Below are 17857 nucleotides of genomic sequence, written 5' to 3' on the forward strand. Positions count from 1 at the left end.
GTGCATTTTTCACCATTTTTAGTGCAATTTATTATAGACATACACACACCTACTGATCCTATAAAGGCACTGTCAATTGCTCACAAAACCTCCAGTGCTAGTCACCTTCTCAGAGAGGATCATCGACAAATAAAACACTGAAAAAACCCATTCATGTTCTGTTAGTGGGAAAGAAGCTAAGCAAAGTAGGTAACTGGAGAGGAGGCACTTTTAATGTGTGTCCACCAAGGTTGGGATTTTATCCAATGTGAATCCAGTGTTGAATTTGCTTAATGAATCATTTCAAATTCCATATTGAATTAATTTATAGGTTTAGCTTTTCACAATTTTAAGTAACAAAAGTTGTTTAGCTGAACTACTTAAATGCTTTTTACGTACAAAAAAGAGAGGTAAATGATTTAGTAGATATTTTAGATTTGGATCTTAATGAATATCAGCTTGCATGTACCTGCGCGTACATGTGGATACTGAAGTTTAACGTATTTCTGGTGTGTGCAAAACCTTGCACATTGCATGTATCTGTGTGTGTGAGTGCTGTGTCTATTATTTTAAGGTGTGAAAGGCTTGATGACACGATGAATACTGCGAGCCAAGCTTGACCTCTCCCCAAGCTTTAACACACACGACTCTCCCTGTGAACCTGTGAAAACATTTACGGGCCATTTACAACACGAGATAACACTTCCTCCCAGGTCAGCGGGTCTCATACATACACACTCACACGCACACACACACAGACACAGATTGCTGTCAGCCGAACAGACAAGCTACGTCTCTGTCTCATCCTGACAGAGAGGTCCTCTTGCCTCAGGGTTTCAGTTCATTAGATGAAATGAAGAGAGGAAAAAAGGAAGATGGTTGAGAGGAATATGTCTGCATATTTTGAAAGGAATTGATTGAAAGTTCTCTTGTTTGTAGAAAGCAAAGATTAAGACAGTTGTATCTGCAGCATGACTATACTGAAGCATACTGACTCTGGGACTGATAGTGAAGTCATAATGGTGCACTTTATTGAGTCTGGACAGTGTTTTTGTACATTTAGAAGTCACAAATGTGATTTTACTTTAGCACACACATAAGCACACACACACACACACACACACATACGTTGTTACTTCTGAGATGTTATAAAAACTTCTCTTTTATCCATTAAAAAACTATCGATCTTGTGCTTTGCCTTCTCTACTTGATGGGTTTTTTTTCTGTCATAATGGAAAGTCTCCCTGGCCATTTCTTCAGCCTATTCTTCATTTGGAGTAATTATAGATGGAGAGGTAAAAGATGTTTTTTTCCCCTTTCTTTTCTTTCCTCCTTCCTACCTATCTACCTCTCCCCTGCGTGCATTCAGAGGAGCTCTCACTACTGCATTCTTATTAGGGACATGACTGAAAGGCTCTCCGCAGCATGTGGTGTCCTCTGACCATCCACTATGGCTGCTTTTTGTTGGCATTAACAAGCCAAGCAACCAAGGATAGCTTTTCAACAGGTACAAACTTTTCCTTTTAGATAATTAACCGCATTCAGACACTCTGCGCAGAGTAGGCAATGTGGGTACAGAAGCCTAGAGAGGATCATATTCTAGAGAAAAGGACAGAGAAAGAAGAGGGAGATGGATAAAAAACTTCAAATCAAAAGACAAGATGTTCTCTTTGGTATTGTTTGGTGCTAGTGGATTCTATACCAAACTCCTGTTCAAATGGCATGGTCTTCATTTCTGCTCTCCTCATCATCCTTGTCTCTGTCCTCTTCATCTTTTCATCAGGTTGGACCGTGTAATGAGGCAAAACTCTGGTCATTGTAGAATGGTCAAAGGTTTGCTGCCTTAATGAATGGAAGAAACACAAGAAGGGCTGAATGCTCTCCCTCGTTCCTGTTTGCCTCGCTGCAAAAGCCCCAGGATGCCTCCTGAAGAAGGCCTCCTCCATCCATTGCCGTCTCATCTCTTGTTAAAGGGGGCATAAAGCGAAGGCAGAGGGGAAAAGTAATTTTCTTCCCCTGTCTATCCATTCTTTCGGTGGGTTTCTTCCACTTTTTTCTGTGTACTTTCATAAAGCTTATAATTATCTTGGCGAGAGCCCTCAAGTGAGAACGAATGGGGTCTTTGTACCCTTCTCTCTTCAGCCCTCTCCTGTTTCTTGGAGGAAGGGAGTCATATTAACATTTGGTCTTCTCCTTTTACGGAGATTCAGTGTGAAAGCCAGATGTGTCTCCTCTGAAAAAAAAACAACAATTTTCCAACAACCTAATTGTTATATTTTCTCAATCACCACCGAGCATGTCAGAACAGGAAAGATGGATACCGCAGACCTTGAAGGGAGTTAATGAATTGTTTAATAATATTTTTGTGTGAGATGTTGTAACAATGTATGTGCCGTAATACTAGAAACTGGTAGAAATGAGTCGCATTGTTACTACTTTTGCTTTTTTAATGTATATTAGTTTAAGAAAGCCAAGAAAATCACTGACAGTACAAAAACAACCACAAGCTGACCAGGCATGGCAATAGCAACATATTTAGCAACCTGGCAATAGATATTAATGGTTATAGGGTCAAATCCCTCCCCCCGCCCCCCCACCATCTATCCAAGCACTTCCTCCGTTCACCCACCCCTCCCTCAATCCCTCTGACCTCCATTCCCAACTCTTCCGGCTGATTACTCTTAATGTAATTTTAATTAAAAACTGTGGTGTCAAAGGGTTTAGCCTGCCTGAGAAGCGGGTGCAGATTGCGGCACAGTGGCAGACCCCTTCACTTGCTTGAGAGGAAATGCATCCTGACATTGCTCAGGTGGTGCCAACACAACCCAGGTTAAGCAAAAAGGCTTTCTGGCCCATTTAAATATTACAAGTGTAACTTTATTCTGGGCAGGTGAGCGATCTGCCCAGAGAAAGGCTAATATTTGGGTTATTATTTTTATTGTTAAATTTTGAGTTGTCTACTTCCAGTGTCTGGTGATTTGCTAAATACTAAATACATGCTAAATACTATAATTTGGTCCACATTAGTGCCATTATTGCTCCAAACCTGTATCAGCTGAGCTGGGGTAACTGTTATCATCATAATTAAAGAAATATCTCAATATCTTTCTTCTTCTGTGTCATATAACAGGTTATCTGGGCTATATGAGCAAAATAGGAAGGCAGAGAGATTGATGAGAAAACAAAAATATTTTTTGAAGACAATAGAAGGCTCATGCTTGCCTCTATCATCACTATTTCAGCAGAAATTTTTACTATCTTAAGTCAAATAAATTAGTGCCAAAAGCCAGCAAGAAGGAAAGGTGAAGCTACCAAGCTGTGACTCATTCTAATATCAAGACACACTTAGTTGACATTGAGAATAATTGCCACTGCCAAATTTCCCAGGGGTGACCTGCGGAAGGTGCCCCACAGCAGGACTCAACAGCAGAGGTCTGCCTGTAGGTTTGTAATCCCCTCACCCGAGCTGTGGGGAACCTCTTCAGGGTCGATGGAGAGCAGATAATCCAACGGCTTAAACACTCTCTAAAATCTCATCTCCACACCCCATCTGCCGGCCGAGCGACGTCTTGGAAGTCACAGATATGAAGAAGTGGAGACTGAGGCAGAGGAGAGTACGAGAAAATCAGAACACACCTCTTCCTTCTTGCTGTGGGTGCGAACAACAGAAGAGAGGAGCATCTAGGAAAACACACAGCCTGGCTTTGGCATTATGCTCATTAACATTACTTAAAGGAACAGTCTTAATTAAATCTATATTTTCCTCTGCGTTACAAGTTAAAATCTCCCCAAGTACTTGTTGTAATAAAGACTTTATCTTCCTTGTTGCAACAGTTTTCCCTTTACTTTTATCAGTGCTACAATACTATTCTTACCTAAATAACATAATAATAATAATAATAATTTTATTTATATAGCACTTTTTAAGCTTAAGCACAAAGTGCAGAATGAAATTAAAAAATCAATCAGAAAACCCTGTAAGCCCCCCCCCCCCCCCCCCCCCCCCCCCCTGTAACATGAGAGCACTTCTATCAAGCAGCACTGAGCCCACACATAAACAGATGAAAGTGAAAGTGCAAAATAAAAGAAGTTCATATATGAATAAGTGAAATGCAGATAAAAGAAATAAGCACATATAAAGCAGGTGGGATTTAAGTAGAAGAAACAACCACATATATAAATAAATAAGATGCAATAATATCATAAATCACACAGATACATAAATCACACATCAAGAACTGGTTTTCTGGAGACCCACAAGTGTAAGAGGTGTGAGTGTCAATGACCCTTTAACATTCTCTGACAGGGGCCTTGTTTGGTGCCCGTCAGTGGACAGTTGGAGGAGCTGGTGGTTGGCCCTGAGCAGTGAGGCATGTAGTAAGAGGGTTTAACTTTGCTAACCTCCTTCTGCCAGGTTCATGGGGCCCTGCTGCTTGGGTAATATTGGATCAGTGTCGGGAGCCCGTGCCACTGCCATATCAGCCAGCATGCTACCTGGGGTAGTGAGCAGTTTCCACTATACTGTAGAGCCAACTGGGCTTGGTCAGGACTTACTTACAATTTCCCATTTTCTTGAAATTCCTCAAATATAGAATTTATGTGATTCCTTTTCCATCTCATACAGTATTGTAGAGATTAATATATAGTTTTAAAGGCACATTGAGTAAGATTACTCTTCTATGACACAAAATGAACATATGTGGGAGTCTAACAGGTTTGCTAAACTGAAAATCAACAAATCCCCCCCCCCCCAGGCGTTAATTTTCTTCTTTATGAACTGACTTTCCCCCTTTCAGAACAATACAACAATATGAAATTGCTTCAGTAATTGATGTTGACAATGCAGAGCTGCAGGTAAATGGAGCAATGTAAAAACATTTTGATGTGTAAGCTGCTGCTACTGCTGGCGGCAAAAAGAGGGAAACAGGGACTGTCTTGCACAGTAAGTCAGTAAGTAAGGTTTTCATATTGCCACTCCTTTTATGTTTTACAACCTGTAAAAAACGTCACACTTGCAATTAATACGCGCCCGGCGTTTCTGCATACCTGATCTCCATACACCAACGTTCTTATGAAAACTGCGGTTATACAAAAACATAATTTAAGGGAAGGGGAAGCTTTGTTTTCTTCGAGTAAGTAAGTTGAGTCATGATAAAAAAGAATCTAATCAAATGCTGTCAGGGAGAAAAGTATGGAAACTGAAACTTAAGAAATTACAATGCACATCAAAAAGAAATGTGTTATCTTGTGTTTTTCAAAAACAGAACCTTACAATGATTTAGTTTCTATTTCTGTTTATGCACAATACAAACAGTTTGAACATAGATATTAAATCTTGCACACTGTGCATGGAAGGTGGTGGATCATTACAACCATTTGTCTAATCTAATGGCTTTATTTTGTTCATGCCGCTTGGTCCAAATGACAGATTTTATAATTGTGTGGCTATTTGCATAAGTAAAGAATTGGAGAAAAGTACCTATTTGTCCATAAGGAACTCTTCCAAAGCTTGCTCTACATCATCATGTATTAGATTTTGTTTGTAATCCCAAATTTTATTTCCATTGTAACAAATTTCCTCTTCACTAGGGAGCATTGTTAGGCCTCTGCTCTTACAGTTATTTACTTTTCAATTTATTTATCTGGAAATATGACATACATGTTTGCTAAGTTATCTTACACTTTGCCTGACACCTGTCGAATATATAGTAAATTATTTTTTATTAGGGTTTCACATATCCGTGGATGTGCACAGATTTTTCTATTTTTTTTGCAAGGATATATCTCTTGCAAGATAAAACATATCAAATATAACTCATGTTTTGTCATGTATTTGAGAGATATTAAAATACTGTTTTTGCCAGATATGGTTCAGTGGTAGTGCAATCATTCGTATGAGCTCCACTTGGCCCTGTTGTGTAAAATTGGCTTGTGTTGCAGTTTGGAGAGGTCTGATAATATTAAAATCTGCAGATGCCCACCTGGTGCCAAGACGGATGGAAACAGAAGAGTGTGCTGTCTGGGAGGGGTGTTTGGCTCAGCTTGGAGATATGTGGGTCCATCTGTCTGTATGTGTTTAAGTCTAGGGTACACAAACAAATCATGTGCTGCACACAGGTGATGGCCTGTGGTCTTTGTTTGTTAAGGATGCCTTTTTCTACTTGTCGAAGTTATAGTTTTTTTTCTTCCTGGCCTTTGATTTGTAGATGAAAAGAATGTGCTCCTCCACAGAGGAAACTGGCAGCTTTAGCGTTGTAAGGTCAGAGAGCCGTGAGAACAGATAGACATGCAAAAGATTCACTATATCACCTCTGGTGGTGGTGTGTGTGGGTGAGTGTGAGTTGTGAAGGCGCACTGGGTGTTTGTGTGTGGTTTGGATGTGGAGGTGGGTTGTTTACGCCTTTTTCTTACTGTAGTCTAAAGTCGAAGTGTATGTGTGAAGTTTATCTTTTGCTTCAAGGTGTGTGCGTGTGTCTGCGGGTGTGTACCTGTCGCTTTGACTGAACAGGTGGGTCCTCTTTGCATGGGATCTAGACAGCCAATCCGCCACACAGCTGACTGTGGTCAGGCTTACTCTGCTCACCATGCAGTCTGTGGTACAGGCTCGGATACAAGGTGGTAGATGTCAATTTACTTTCAGTGGAGTATTCGTCGTTTCACCATTTCATGGCTTTATTTCAATCCTGCCATTTGGTCCAAAAACAGATTTTAAAAAAATGTGGATCATTCTGCATGTGAAAAGAAGAGGAACAAAGTAAATATTTGTCAGAAAAAAGAAAAATATCTGATATTATTATAAATAATGCATCCACAAATTACATTTTGTAAAGTTCAAGCTCAATTAGTTAAAATATTCAAAACTATTAAAGCCTGTACATCAAATAACATATAACATTTTGCAAAATGAATTATTGTAATTAAATGTAATTAAAAGTCATTTAATTATGGCAATGGATGAGCACACTGATCACTACATCCACTCTTAACTTAGACACCATTTAAAAAACAAGGACAAAAAACTAATAAAAGCTCTGGAGAGTGGACAAATAAACAACAACGTCACAAAGTACAAAATATTTCCTGAATCAATAGCTCTTTAGCGTATAGTCTTAACAAAATTGGAGATCTCAAATTTTACAAAATATTCAAATTGAAGATGCCACTGAAGTTAAACTGTTGGGAATGAAAATACAAAACAATCTGACATGGACAGTTTATATTATGTACCTTTCTAAAAAGGTGATGAAAATGCCAGGGTTGGATGGTTGGACGAATTACAAGCTTCTCACCTAAAGATATTTGTAAAGTTATATCTCAGAGTATAATATATAGCCATATCAGTTACTGCTGTGCAGTGTGGGGCAACAACACTCAAAGAGATATAGACAGATTGAAGATTGCACTGAACAAGACAACAAAATTGATCCTACGATGTGGGTTTGAAATAAGAATGGGTGTCTTGCATTACATGATGGGAGAGTCCACAACAGGGAAACATGTGAGACAATATTCAGTTGCACAATTTGGAAAAATTCAAAAGTTTAAAAGACCAATAAGTATTCAGGACAAACTATTATTGGTGTGAGATGAACACAAAGTCATTATAAGGAATGGAGATAAAAATAATTACATATTACCAAGGATAAAAACAGAAATAGGTAGGCAGACCTTTATTTACAGGACTATCAAACAATGGAACTCAATAAAATATGTTACAATGTTGTTGTGTCTTACAATATGACTAATAATTATGTGTTACAATATGGTTAATAATTGATTTATCGTGGATTGTAGATTCTTATGGTGGTTGTCAATATGCAGTACTTGTATCATTACACTTTCAGAATTTGTGCACTAGTTTAGATTTATACAGATATATTTATGTAAATGAAGTGTGTATGTGCACATACTTATATGCGATTAAGCTTAACTGAGTGTGTGACTATGAGTGTATGTATTATAATCATGTGTATACAGTATATAGCATGAATGTGTAAGTGAGCTGTAGGCCTATAGTATTCTGAAAATGTTTTATTGCGATTTTAACATGGATTCTTGGGAGATTAGTCTTGAGCCAAAATAAAATAAACAAACAAACAAAAAGAGGAAGTAATACTTCCACAATTGTATGGTCTTGACTTGAAGTGTTACTGTAATGAGGCTACTGTATGTGCACTCCATGTACCATTAAGTCTAACTATGAGCAAATAGCAGAACAGGTTATGTGTTTTTGCATCAAACTATTATTACTATTTTTGCAACTACCATTATTTTAGAAGAACACTCTTCACACCTACCTTCATATGTCTGGTGCGTGAAATTCTCCAATGTATAATTATGTCTTATTTAGGAATAGGATCATTATATATTATAATTATTATGTAACTTTGTATTCTGTATGACTTTGTTTGTAAGTACAAAGCATCAGAAACTCCTTTTAACAGTCCACTATAAAAATTACCATGGAGTTACAGTGTCTATAAACTCGTATCTCACTGTGTATCTACGGATGTAGATGTGGGCACGGCTGGCTGAGTGCGTGTGTCCTTCTGGGACTTGTAGTTCCTAAAGCCGACCGACTACGTCAGCGGAAGTATTTTGAGCGAACATAAGCTAGGTCACATTGGTTCAGTTTTGTAATGTTTTGAGAAACGCAACCGTAATGGAAGCAGCTAAAGCAGGTATTAAACATCTCTGTAGTCTTAAATGCTTGATATTCCTCGCATGATATGTATTTAGCTCACTACTTAGCTGTATTAAATTGCATTTATTTTGTGTGTTGCTCTGTGCATTCAGGAAATACCTGTCAATGTTAAGTACACTCGTGTAGCTAGCTAACGCTAAGTGTAGTGGCTATCTCAACGAGAAGTCAAGAAGACAACTGAGAAACGGTCCTCCACATGCTCCTATGTTCACCACCTTCCTTAATTGTTTTAAGTTAGCGTTATATACCTCGAAATGCTTCTTGGTCGCCTGCATGAATGCCTTAAATGTAAAAAAAGAAAGATGATAAACAGATATGAAGCACAAACTGCGGCTACAGATATTGCTCACCATGTTTGTGATGGTTTACCTGCATGTCCCTCTTTCTATCCTGCCATATTTCAGAGGAGATCCAACTGAGGCATGTGGAGACAGATGTCCTCATCCCCAAAATGATGAGGGAGAAAGCCAAGGAGCGCTGCGCTGAGAAAGTTGAAGGTGTGTGTGTGTGTTTTGCAGGGCCGTTTCTACATTTTTAGGGGCCCTGTGCAAAATCTTGTTTGTCCCCCATTTCAAACACATCACAAACACATCAAATCAGCATCACATACCATATGCATATAAATGAGACCAAATACTGCTTTTAACACATAAGGAACCTAGCTGCAGTGTTAACATCAAAATCAAAACACACATGCAAATTATAAATAAACTAGCAAGGTCTAGCTACCTGGCTCATATTATACATAGTGAAACTACCTAGCTAAAGTTAGCTAGCCAGTGGTTCATGTACCTGTACACCGATCGCTCACTGGCAGAAATACACTCTCCATAAAAAGGTTATAAGTGAAATAAATATGTTGTATGCTCTGCAAAAGTTGTCCTTCCTCGGCTTTCTTTCGTTTTCGTTTTTCGTTTCTTGAAGGATAGGTCCTTTTGGAAACCATTGTGACAGTGCATCAAATATCTATCTAAATGTTGTCCTTGATCTAGTGATCTCACTGTCAGACTTGATAGACTCAGCCATTGACGTCAGTATGTCAATACATGAGAATCTGATGATGACTTTGAAATTGATTTGCTTATAAGGGAAAGCTTTTTAAACTATACATATATTTCATTTCAACCATTTTGAGCTTAAATAATGTATGTGTTTTAGATCAACACATGAGGATGCTTGGTTACCAAAAGTGTCAATTTATATTTTAGGAGAAAAAAAAATACATTGGCGCAACAGGGCCCCCTAACAGTCATGGGGGCCTTAAGCACATACGTGGTCCATATATAGCAAGAAATGGCCTTGGTGTTTTGTGTGAGAGAGAGTGGTTATTCCATTAAAAAAAAGCAGGACCACAACCATTCTTGTGTCTTCTTATTAGTTTGTCAACATTAAAACACCAGACATTAAAATGCTCACAAGCACTGATACGTTTTGATGAATCAGTGAGATTAACGCATATGTCAGTTAAATCCAAGACAATTTTATTGTTATTATGGAGATTCATAGGGCTGCACACTCTTACTAAGTTTTTTTTTTTAAAAATGTTTGTATGTTGTCCATATGAGGGAAAACACCTATTTCATACCCTGAAGTATGACAGGCTTTTCCTGTGTGAAAAGCCCCCCCACCCCCACCCCCGGCCAAAATTCTCTGTTGGGCCCCTTCTGACACCCCTACCCCACCTCCTGTCGCACAGTGCCCCAGCATACTACACACGGTATCTGGTCCCACGTTTTATGTGAGTCATATAATTTGAAGGAAATTTGATTGAATAGAACTTCATCATAGAATATGTAAAACAACAAAATTATCAGATTTTTTGCTTCAGTGTTTCAAATTCCTTAACAAATTTGCATTTAATTTTATTACTAAAAACCAAATGACACACACTGAACCTGGGACTTTGCCTGCTTTGCCTGTGCAGTAATCCATCTGTGACTGCACTGAATTGAGTTGAGCCAGTTCCTGAGCTTTGGTATTGTGCATGCTGCCTCACTTGAGTGGTGCACTGAAATACTTCATAGAACTGAGCTATCATTAATAAAATCAATTGTAGCTGTGCTTTTCCTACTATGACAAGTCAAAGGTCTATAAAGGGTCACTACAAGAGTGTGACATTTTAAAAAATACAAAACAATATGCCTGCTACCAACGTCAGCATTTTAGTAAAGCAAAAGTATGTACATCCACCTAATGGGTCAGAAAGTCAATATCTGCTGTGACAGGTATAGTGCTGTTAATTATTAGTCTTTACTGAACAATGATGGTCACATTACTGGCATCAAAGTAATAAATATAAGACATATATTTGGTCTTTAATAAGATCCAAAGATTCGTCTGCATGCATTCTTAAAAAAAAAACTGGAGAAACAATGATACTGTTTCATCAAAGTTAAATAAATCATCTGACTATAATTAGCGAAGAATTTTATTTCAGCAACATTTAAAGCTTCACATTCACTCTTTGCTGTTAACATGAATTTTTATGGAAATAAATGAATTTATTCTGAGAAATGTTTTTATTGTTTTGTCCACCACATGTATATCAGTGACTATAGACTAAATAATGGAAACTCCTCCCAGTATGATTCAGTACAATTCAACAGCATCACAACCAGGGATGGAAATTTGCACTGGCTGCCAGCCAAATGTTGGCAAATTTGTGAAGTAGTTGGTGAATTTGCTCTAACCACCAGCCACGGTGGCCGGTGGCATTCAATGGAGTTGAATTAAAAATGGATAACCATAAGGGAATAAATATTAAATTAATACTTTTTAGGGGAAAAATGTGTATTAGTAGTTTTTTTATTTCAAAGCAAGACAAACATTACACAAAAGTTAGTTTCACATAAAAGTGGGATTTCAAAAAAAAATCCCACTTTTATGTAGAATTTAGAAAACCACCAGTAGAATTTTAGAAACCACCAGCCACTTTAAGATAAAGTTAATTTTCACTGACACTGATCACAACTTACAGACTTCAAAATTACTTTAAAGTTGAATCAACAATTGAATCAACTAATTAAGGTAGGATTTATTACAGGGCTGCTGTATTAGACTGCATATTCTTATCAAGGTGTACATAGTACACTGGCAATTTCATATATAGCTCTATAGTAATGTGTCTTTTATAGATCTTTTTCACTGCACACATTTTGACTTGTCAAAACAGGAAAAGCACAGGTGTAAATAAAAGCATTAACAATGGTTTCATTTTCGTCATCATTGATGCACAATATCAGAGCCCCGGAACTTGCTCACCTAAATGCAATGCAGCCATCATTAATGTTACTAATTCCACCTGTGCTGTTCATACTTTGACAAGTCAAAATCTCTGCCCTGAAAAGAGTCTATTATGAATTCTATAGCAAAAAAGCTGTACAGGGACCAAAATACTGACACAAATTATATAAAGCAGTAAAGGCCACAAATCACCATTTCTCTTTGCATGTCTTTCTATCCATCATTTAGCTCAATTCACCCCCTGAATAGATGTATAAACATGGGAAATCAGTTATCCATTTTTCAGTCTTTGCAGTTTTGAGGAAAAGAAAGTTTAAGAAAAAGTCAAAAATAAAACTTCATACAATACTACTTGTCCATTTAAAGTTCGGAACATGCACTACCAAAGTCTTATTATACTGTGAGCAGCGTGGTGTGAGCAGTGTGTTTGCATGTTATTGAAGTATGAGAGGATAATTAATCCTCCATTCAGATTTTTCTAGAGATTTGAACTTGTAATATTCAGTTCTCATTACAGTTAAGCTTCACACTAGCATACTAACACCCACCCTTCTGTTTAGTTTTATACTCTGCATTTTACCTCCAGCACAACTGCTGGACGAAGAAGACATGTAGACTTTGAAAGGTTGTAAAACAAAGAAATGCAATGAAACTTAAACAGCATGTTAGAAAACAAATTTCTTTCAAGTAATCTGAAGACATTAATAAAGTGTCCTTATTCATGGCTTAACTTCTCCTTCAGTCTGTGGTCTAAAATATTTAGCTTACAGTCTGCTTATAATAACCTGTTCACAACACTTGTTGTCTGAGAATGTGTGACTCCACATGTTTAATACACAGGAAATCCCAACAGAAAATACGAGGCAAGGGGCCAGATGCATAAACGATATGTACACATAAAAACCATGCATACGCCATTTCCCACACATAAACTGGTGTTTATAAAGACAGAATGTGTGGTGAGAATATGTGCACTTCACGCATACTTTTTTTTTTTTTTTTTTTTTTTGGCGTTTACACAGGTATTTGTAAAATGCTAATCAAAGGCACATTTATTAAGTTAACACTGATAAATTACTTTTGTGTTTAATTTTATCATTGTTTTAATTTACATAGGAGTCAACATTTTATTTTGCTCTTATTATTCTTTTTATTTTATCTGTAGTTATGTAAACTAATCATTGATTACATTCCTGAGATATCACTTCTGCCAATGGTTTACAGGTCCATGTGATGAAGTAATGATATGGACAGTATAAAAAGCCGTACAGCCATGCTTAATGGCCACGTGTAATGACAACTATTCTGGCTGTTGCAGAACCTTGCGGCTGCAACACAATCTGTGAAACGGCACTTCTTCTTTCCCGTTTGTTTCATTGATAGCTGTACAGACTGGTGGGGCAGGTGGTGAATTGATATGAAAACGGCTGGTTCAGGGTGTGTCTTCATCCATTAATGGTTAATTGTAGGAGTGGAAATGAAGCTTGTGCACGTGTGCCCAGTTCCCCGATGACTGAGATTTATAAAAACAGAACCATGTGTACTCATGGCCTTTATAAATCCAGCGAAAAGAATGTGTATGCATATTTCTGGCTTTGTGCATTAACACAGTTTTAGTCATGAATCTACGCAGAGTTTTATGCATCTGGCCCCAGGTCTCGATGTATGGTGTGCGCTTATAATCACAACCTAAGCCTTCTGTCTGCTGCAGCCATAAAAACTGCACTCTTGTCATGGGAACACTAAACACAGACTATTAATTGACATTATAATTAGCATTCAAACGGTCATTTTCAGTCGATGGTGTCGAATCTGCAACACTTAGTTTGTTTGTATGAAAGTTTATTTCTGTCCCTTCCAAGGAGATTCTTTTAATCTTCTTGTTCCTGTGCCTGAACCTTTTGGCTCTTTGAACTGTTTCCTGCCACTGTGTACACCTGCTTTTTGAGTCCACTTATGTTCTCTGAATTGAGGAACATGCCAATTGACATAACAGGTGCCACTTCATCTGCATGGAAATAGTGGCTGCAGCTTTGCTCACGTATGCCCCATCTTCTGCGGCAACACATTAGCCAGATCGTGACTAGGTTATGTGGTTTTTACAAATCTGATGAGCCAGTGTGTATTGCTCACAACGCACATACCTCCTGAGGTGATGGGACAGACAGTGGCTGTGTGGGTAGTGGAAACCCCCCTCACATTACTAGCTTCTCGTCCCACTCGTTTTCACACCTCTATCCTCCACCCTCTATCATCTCATTCTGTATGTTTGTGTCTGCGCTGGGCTCCCACATGTGTGTCTATAACTGTGTTTTACAAAGAAAAGTGAAAAAACACAATCTACGAGTGTGTTTTCCTGTGTTATCTTTCGCTGCATATGTAGCTCTAAACACCCCGTGTTTGTATATCGTAGGCTTTGTTGTAGATGCAGCCAGGTGTTACTGACCTGTACACAACTTCTTTGTAGTTCTACTTTTACCTGACGTGATTTTTCCTATCGTGCTGATGATTCATGCGAGTACTCTCACGTCTTTCAATACCAAACCATTCGACCAACCTACGTAGTCAATTAGCAATCACTTTCACATTCACTACTGTCATGTTTTTACAGGACTTTGGGATTTGTAAGCTAAAGCTAATTAGTTGTAAATTGGATTCATCAGGCTTGTGTCTGGTTCTCCAAATCCAAAATACGGTATTGAAGAAGAAAACTTAGTCATTTTAGACTGACATGCTTTAAGTTACTGTTTCATTCATTTCATGGTTTAGAAATGCATACATGACATTTATTTGCTGTTAAAATGAATTATGTGTCAGGGATTCAAACATGTCTTCCTCCTGAGGTCCAAATCTCCCTAAACATTTAAGCCTCTTGCTTCTGCTTTCTACTAACTGCCAAACTACACTTCTGCATCTTTAAAATGGCAAACAAAACCGCCTAAAGTGAAGGTGGCATCACACTTTTCTTTAAAAGGGCTTCCTCTGACATACAGTGAGCCTCATAGATTTGCCTTTAGTGTCGCTACTGATGTGAGATCAGAAAGGCAACCCTCTGTATTAGTACCATGGGACAGGGATGAGGCGTTTGTTGATTAGATTAGTCGCACTGTTCTGCTTCTCTAAATTGGTTTTGCAGTTGTTTTTTTTCACTTCTGCATCCCGATGAAAGTGTCTGTGTGATAACCATACTGATGCTGCTGATAAAGGTAATTATGATGTCAGATGTTCGGAGGGGAGATAGGACAGTGCTTTTAATTAAAGCCTTGAGAAAGAGCTTGCTAACAAGGTGAAGACTCAGTCTTCAACACCTTGTTTACAATGAGGACCTTGTATGTTTAATCTGGAATACACCACTAGCCAGGGTAAAGTGTCACTGAGGCTGGTTTCCGGCCTTTTCATTTAATTGGCAATAGTTGGTGATTAATTTAATATTTAACAACTTTGATTAATCGACCAATTGTTGCAGCTCTAATTGCAGCTTATTTAGAGGAGAGTGACTCAGATGGGTCAGAGCGTACTGACAAGTCTTTCTCAAATGTTTAACAAAGGTTAAATATTTGTTAAATTGGATTGGTCCAGATGAAACAGCATTATCATAACAGTAGCATAACAGTATCTAACTTCCGTATCATGATGTATTACTTATTATATTATTATCTGTTATATTTTGTTTTACAGGAAGAAAACATGATTGGTTTTTGATATAAGAATACAAAGAAATGGATTTAGGTTATTGTATTTTTTTGGCATATATTGTTAAATAATTGCACATTATGACCGGTGATGTGAGCTAAAAGGATTAAAAAGGCATTTTTAATTTCAGTTTGACTTTAAAATCGAATGTTGTTAAATTTAACTGGCATCTTTTTTTCACTATTTTTTCAGATGGTGTGATCATTATTTTTAACTTAGCTATTTTGTGCCTCTATTTAAAACATAACTATGTAATTAACAGATTTACAACCATGTAATAATAATTTGCAGAATGTATCTAGTCTGTAAGGATTTCCTAAAAGTGCAATCAGTATGACGCAATCATTTAGCTTTCAGCTTCATCTTATTCAATTCAATTCAATTATATTTATATAGCGCCAAATCACAACAAAAGTCATCTCAGGACACTTTTCACCCTTTCTACCCTTTCTATCTATTGTCTATCCGTTAGAGACAATAATAACATAAAAGGTAACGTTCGTGAAGGGGCTGTGAACTCTGGAAACACTCCTTTTTCTGGCATAGTTATTGTTATTAACTGTGGGCACTGTGATCGGTGAAGCATAACCTATATTTAATTCTCGGGGGCACATGCATGTTTATATTTGCGGGTGATAGGTTGACTGTTAAAAAGCCAATGTGGAAACAGGGCAACCACAGATACAACCACTCTGTGGCCAGTACAGTTAGGTTCAGTCCTTGTGTGAACAAGGAAACATGGGTTTCAGTTTGATAAGAGGCCTGGCAAGGTGACCTCTAACCAGGTTCCTTCTTGTGGTACACTGCCAAGATGAGGCCCATCTTGGTTTGGTTTGTGGCAGCCTTTTTCCTCGTCTGTGCTTGTACTTCAGGATCAAATAATATAAGAATAAAGGTAGGCTTGTAATAGATTTGAAGCAGGTTCCATTAATAAAATTTATATTTGAGGCTGTTGTACATGTTGATCTTGTTCCACTTTTTCTGCTAATTTCTCCCTCTCTCTGCCACCTTCCTTCATCACCGTCCGCCAGCCTTCAACCACTGTTGCAAAGAATCTGGTTTCTTCATGGTGTTGAAGTGTCGAGAAGAGAATTCAGCCCTGAAGGACTGTCTGACGCTACAGTGAGTATTTTGCAGTTTCTTCTGCAACACTCAGCACTTGCACAGTAAGGTGGCTTCCTATGTGTTATTGCACCACGTGTTATCCCACCAACACCTTTTAGGTGGGCTTACCCCCGCTCTCCTTCCCTCACTGACACTCTTAACTGTTACCTGTGAAGTCTCAATAGTCTCAAAGCCACATAATCACATTGAAATGATAGTCATACCAGGCTGCATTCATTCTGTAAAACAAAGATTGTACCTTCTGTCTTCCACCAGCTACAAGGACCCTGCCTTCTTCGAGGAGTGTAAGCAGGAATACATCCAAGAGAAACTCGAGTTTCAGAGGACAGGGATCCCAGCTAAGAACAGGAAACAAAAACTCCCGACCAGCATGTAACAAATAGATGATACCTAAACAACTTGGCTCACAAGGTGTGGAGCACGAGGCTCTGTCCAGAGCAAGTACCAAGTCCTGCAGGATACATGCAGGTGATCTGGCAGAGTTTATTACTAATAAAGCCACAAGCTTGTTGACTTGTTTGGGGTTAAGTCTGTGGGATTTGTGACTGAAACCTATCTGTGTGTTCAAGAGTGATATTTAATCAAGACAGTGTATATTTTTTAAAATATCATGTACATTTGCAAAACATTGTCCATCAGAGGGCCACAGATGTTCCATTCAGATTATTCAAAAGCAGGAATGTACATGGTGACGCTACATCTACAAGACATTTATGAATGACAGAATATACAGAAAGATCTGATCAAGGTACAGTGACCTCCTGAGTGTGTTGTGCTTTAGCTTTGGAAGTGTGCAGTCATAACATGTCTTTAAATTGTACGTGCAATGACAGCACAAGCGGTAATGAAGAGTCTGTTTTGTCCCTGTTGCTATGTGTCACAGCTTGGAATATTATTTGCAGAAGAAAGAGTACATTAACACACAAAGGACCTGTAAAAAGTTAGAGACTTGTACAGTGTATGTAAGAGGCCTCTGACAAAGCAGTGAAACTGAACAGTGTGATTGTGTGAAATATGCAAATAAATGTCACATTGTAAATATTCAGTGGCAGTTAAGTGTATTATCGGTGACAAATTCTATGACACATGAAATGCTGATGAATGCATTGGTCT

General features: G+C 38.1%; 1 protein-coding gene and 1 long non-coding RNA gene across 4 annotated transcripts; one reads left to right on the forward strand and one right to left on the reverse strand.

Annotated features, from left to right (window-relative positions):
• Positions 1 to 1109: 1109 nt before the first annotated feature.
• Positions 1110 to 9143, reverse strand: LOC122986861. 3 transcript variants are annotated; one of them, XR_006404403.1, is made up of 5 exons: positions 9053 to 9143; positions 8932 to 8964; positions 7207 to 7268; positions 6468 to 6582; positions 1110 to 3578 (listed from the first exon to the last, which is right to left on the reverse strand). It is a non-coding gene; the product is annotated as an uncharacterized LOC122986861 (long non-coding RNA). The 3 variants fall into 3 exon arrangements; XR_006404401.1 differs by lacking the exon at positions 7207 to 7268; XR_006404402.1 differs by lacking the exons at positions 7207 to 7268; positions 8932 to 8964 and having other exon boundaries at positions 9053 to 9139.
• On the forward strand, positions 8544 to 17789 carry cmc1 (C-x(9)-C motif containing 1). Its single transcript, XM_044358312.1, has 4 exons — positions 8544 to 8660; positions 9088 to 9180; positions 16651 to 16741; positions 17000 to 17789. Exons 1-4 carry the CDS (start codon positions 8642 to 8644, stop codon positions 17118 to 17120), a joined length of 324 nt encoding a protein of 107 aa, XP_044214247.1. The 5' UTR covers positions 8544 to 8641; the 3' UTR covers positions 17121 to 17789.
• Positions 17790 to 17857: the final 68 nt, after the last annotated feature.

The sequence above is a fragment of the Thunnus albacares genome, chromosome 8 (genome assembly GCF_914725855.1).
Source record: "Thunnus albacares chromosome 8, fThuAlb1.1, whole genome shotgun sequence".
Lineage (NCBI taxonomy): Eukaryota > Metazoa > Chordata > Actinopteri > Scombriformes > Scombridae > Thunnus > Thunnus albacares.

Bases quoted from the DNA above. Each gene is read 5' to 3' on its own strand.
- cmc1 (XM_044358312.1), top strand. The intron at 9,181-16,650 runs GTGTGTGTGTGT...ACCGTCCGCCAG, and splicing joins CTGCGCTGAGAAAGTTGAAG to CCTTCAACCACTGTTGCAAA. The intron at 16,742-16,999 runs GTGAGTATTTTG...GTCTTCCACCAG, and splicing joins AAGGACTGTCTGACGCTACA to CTACAAGGACCCTGCCTTCT.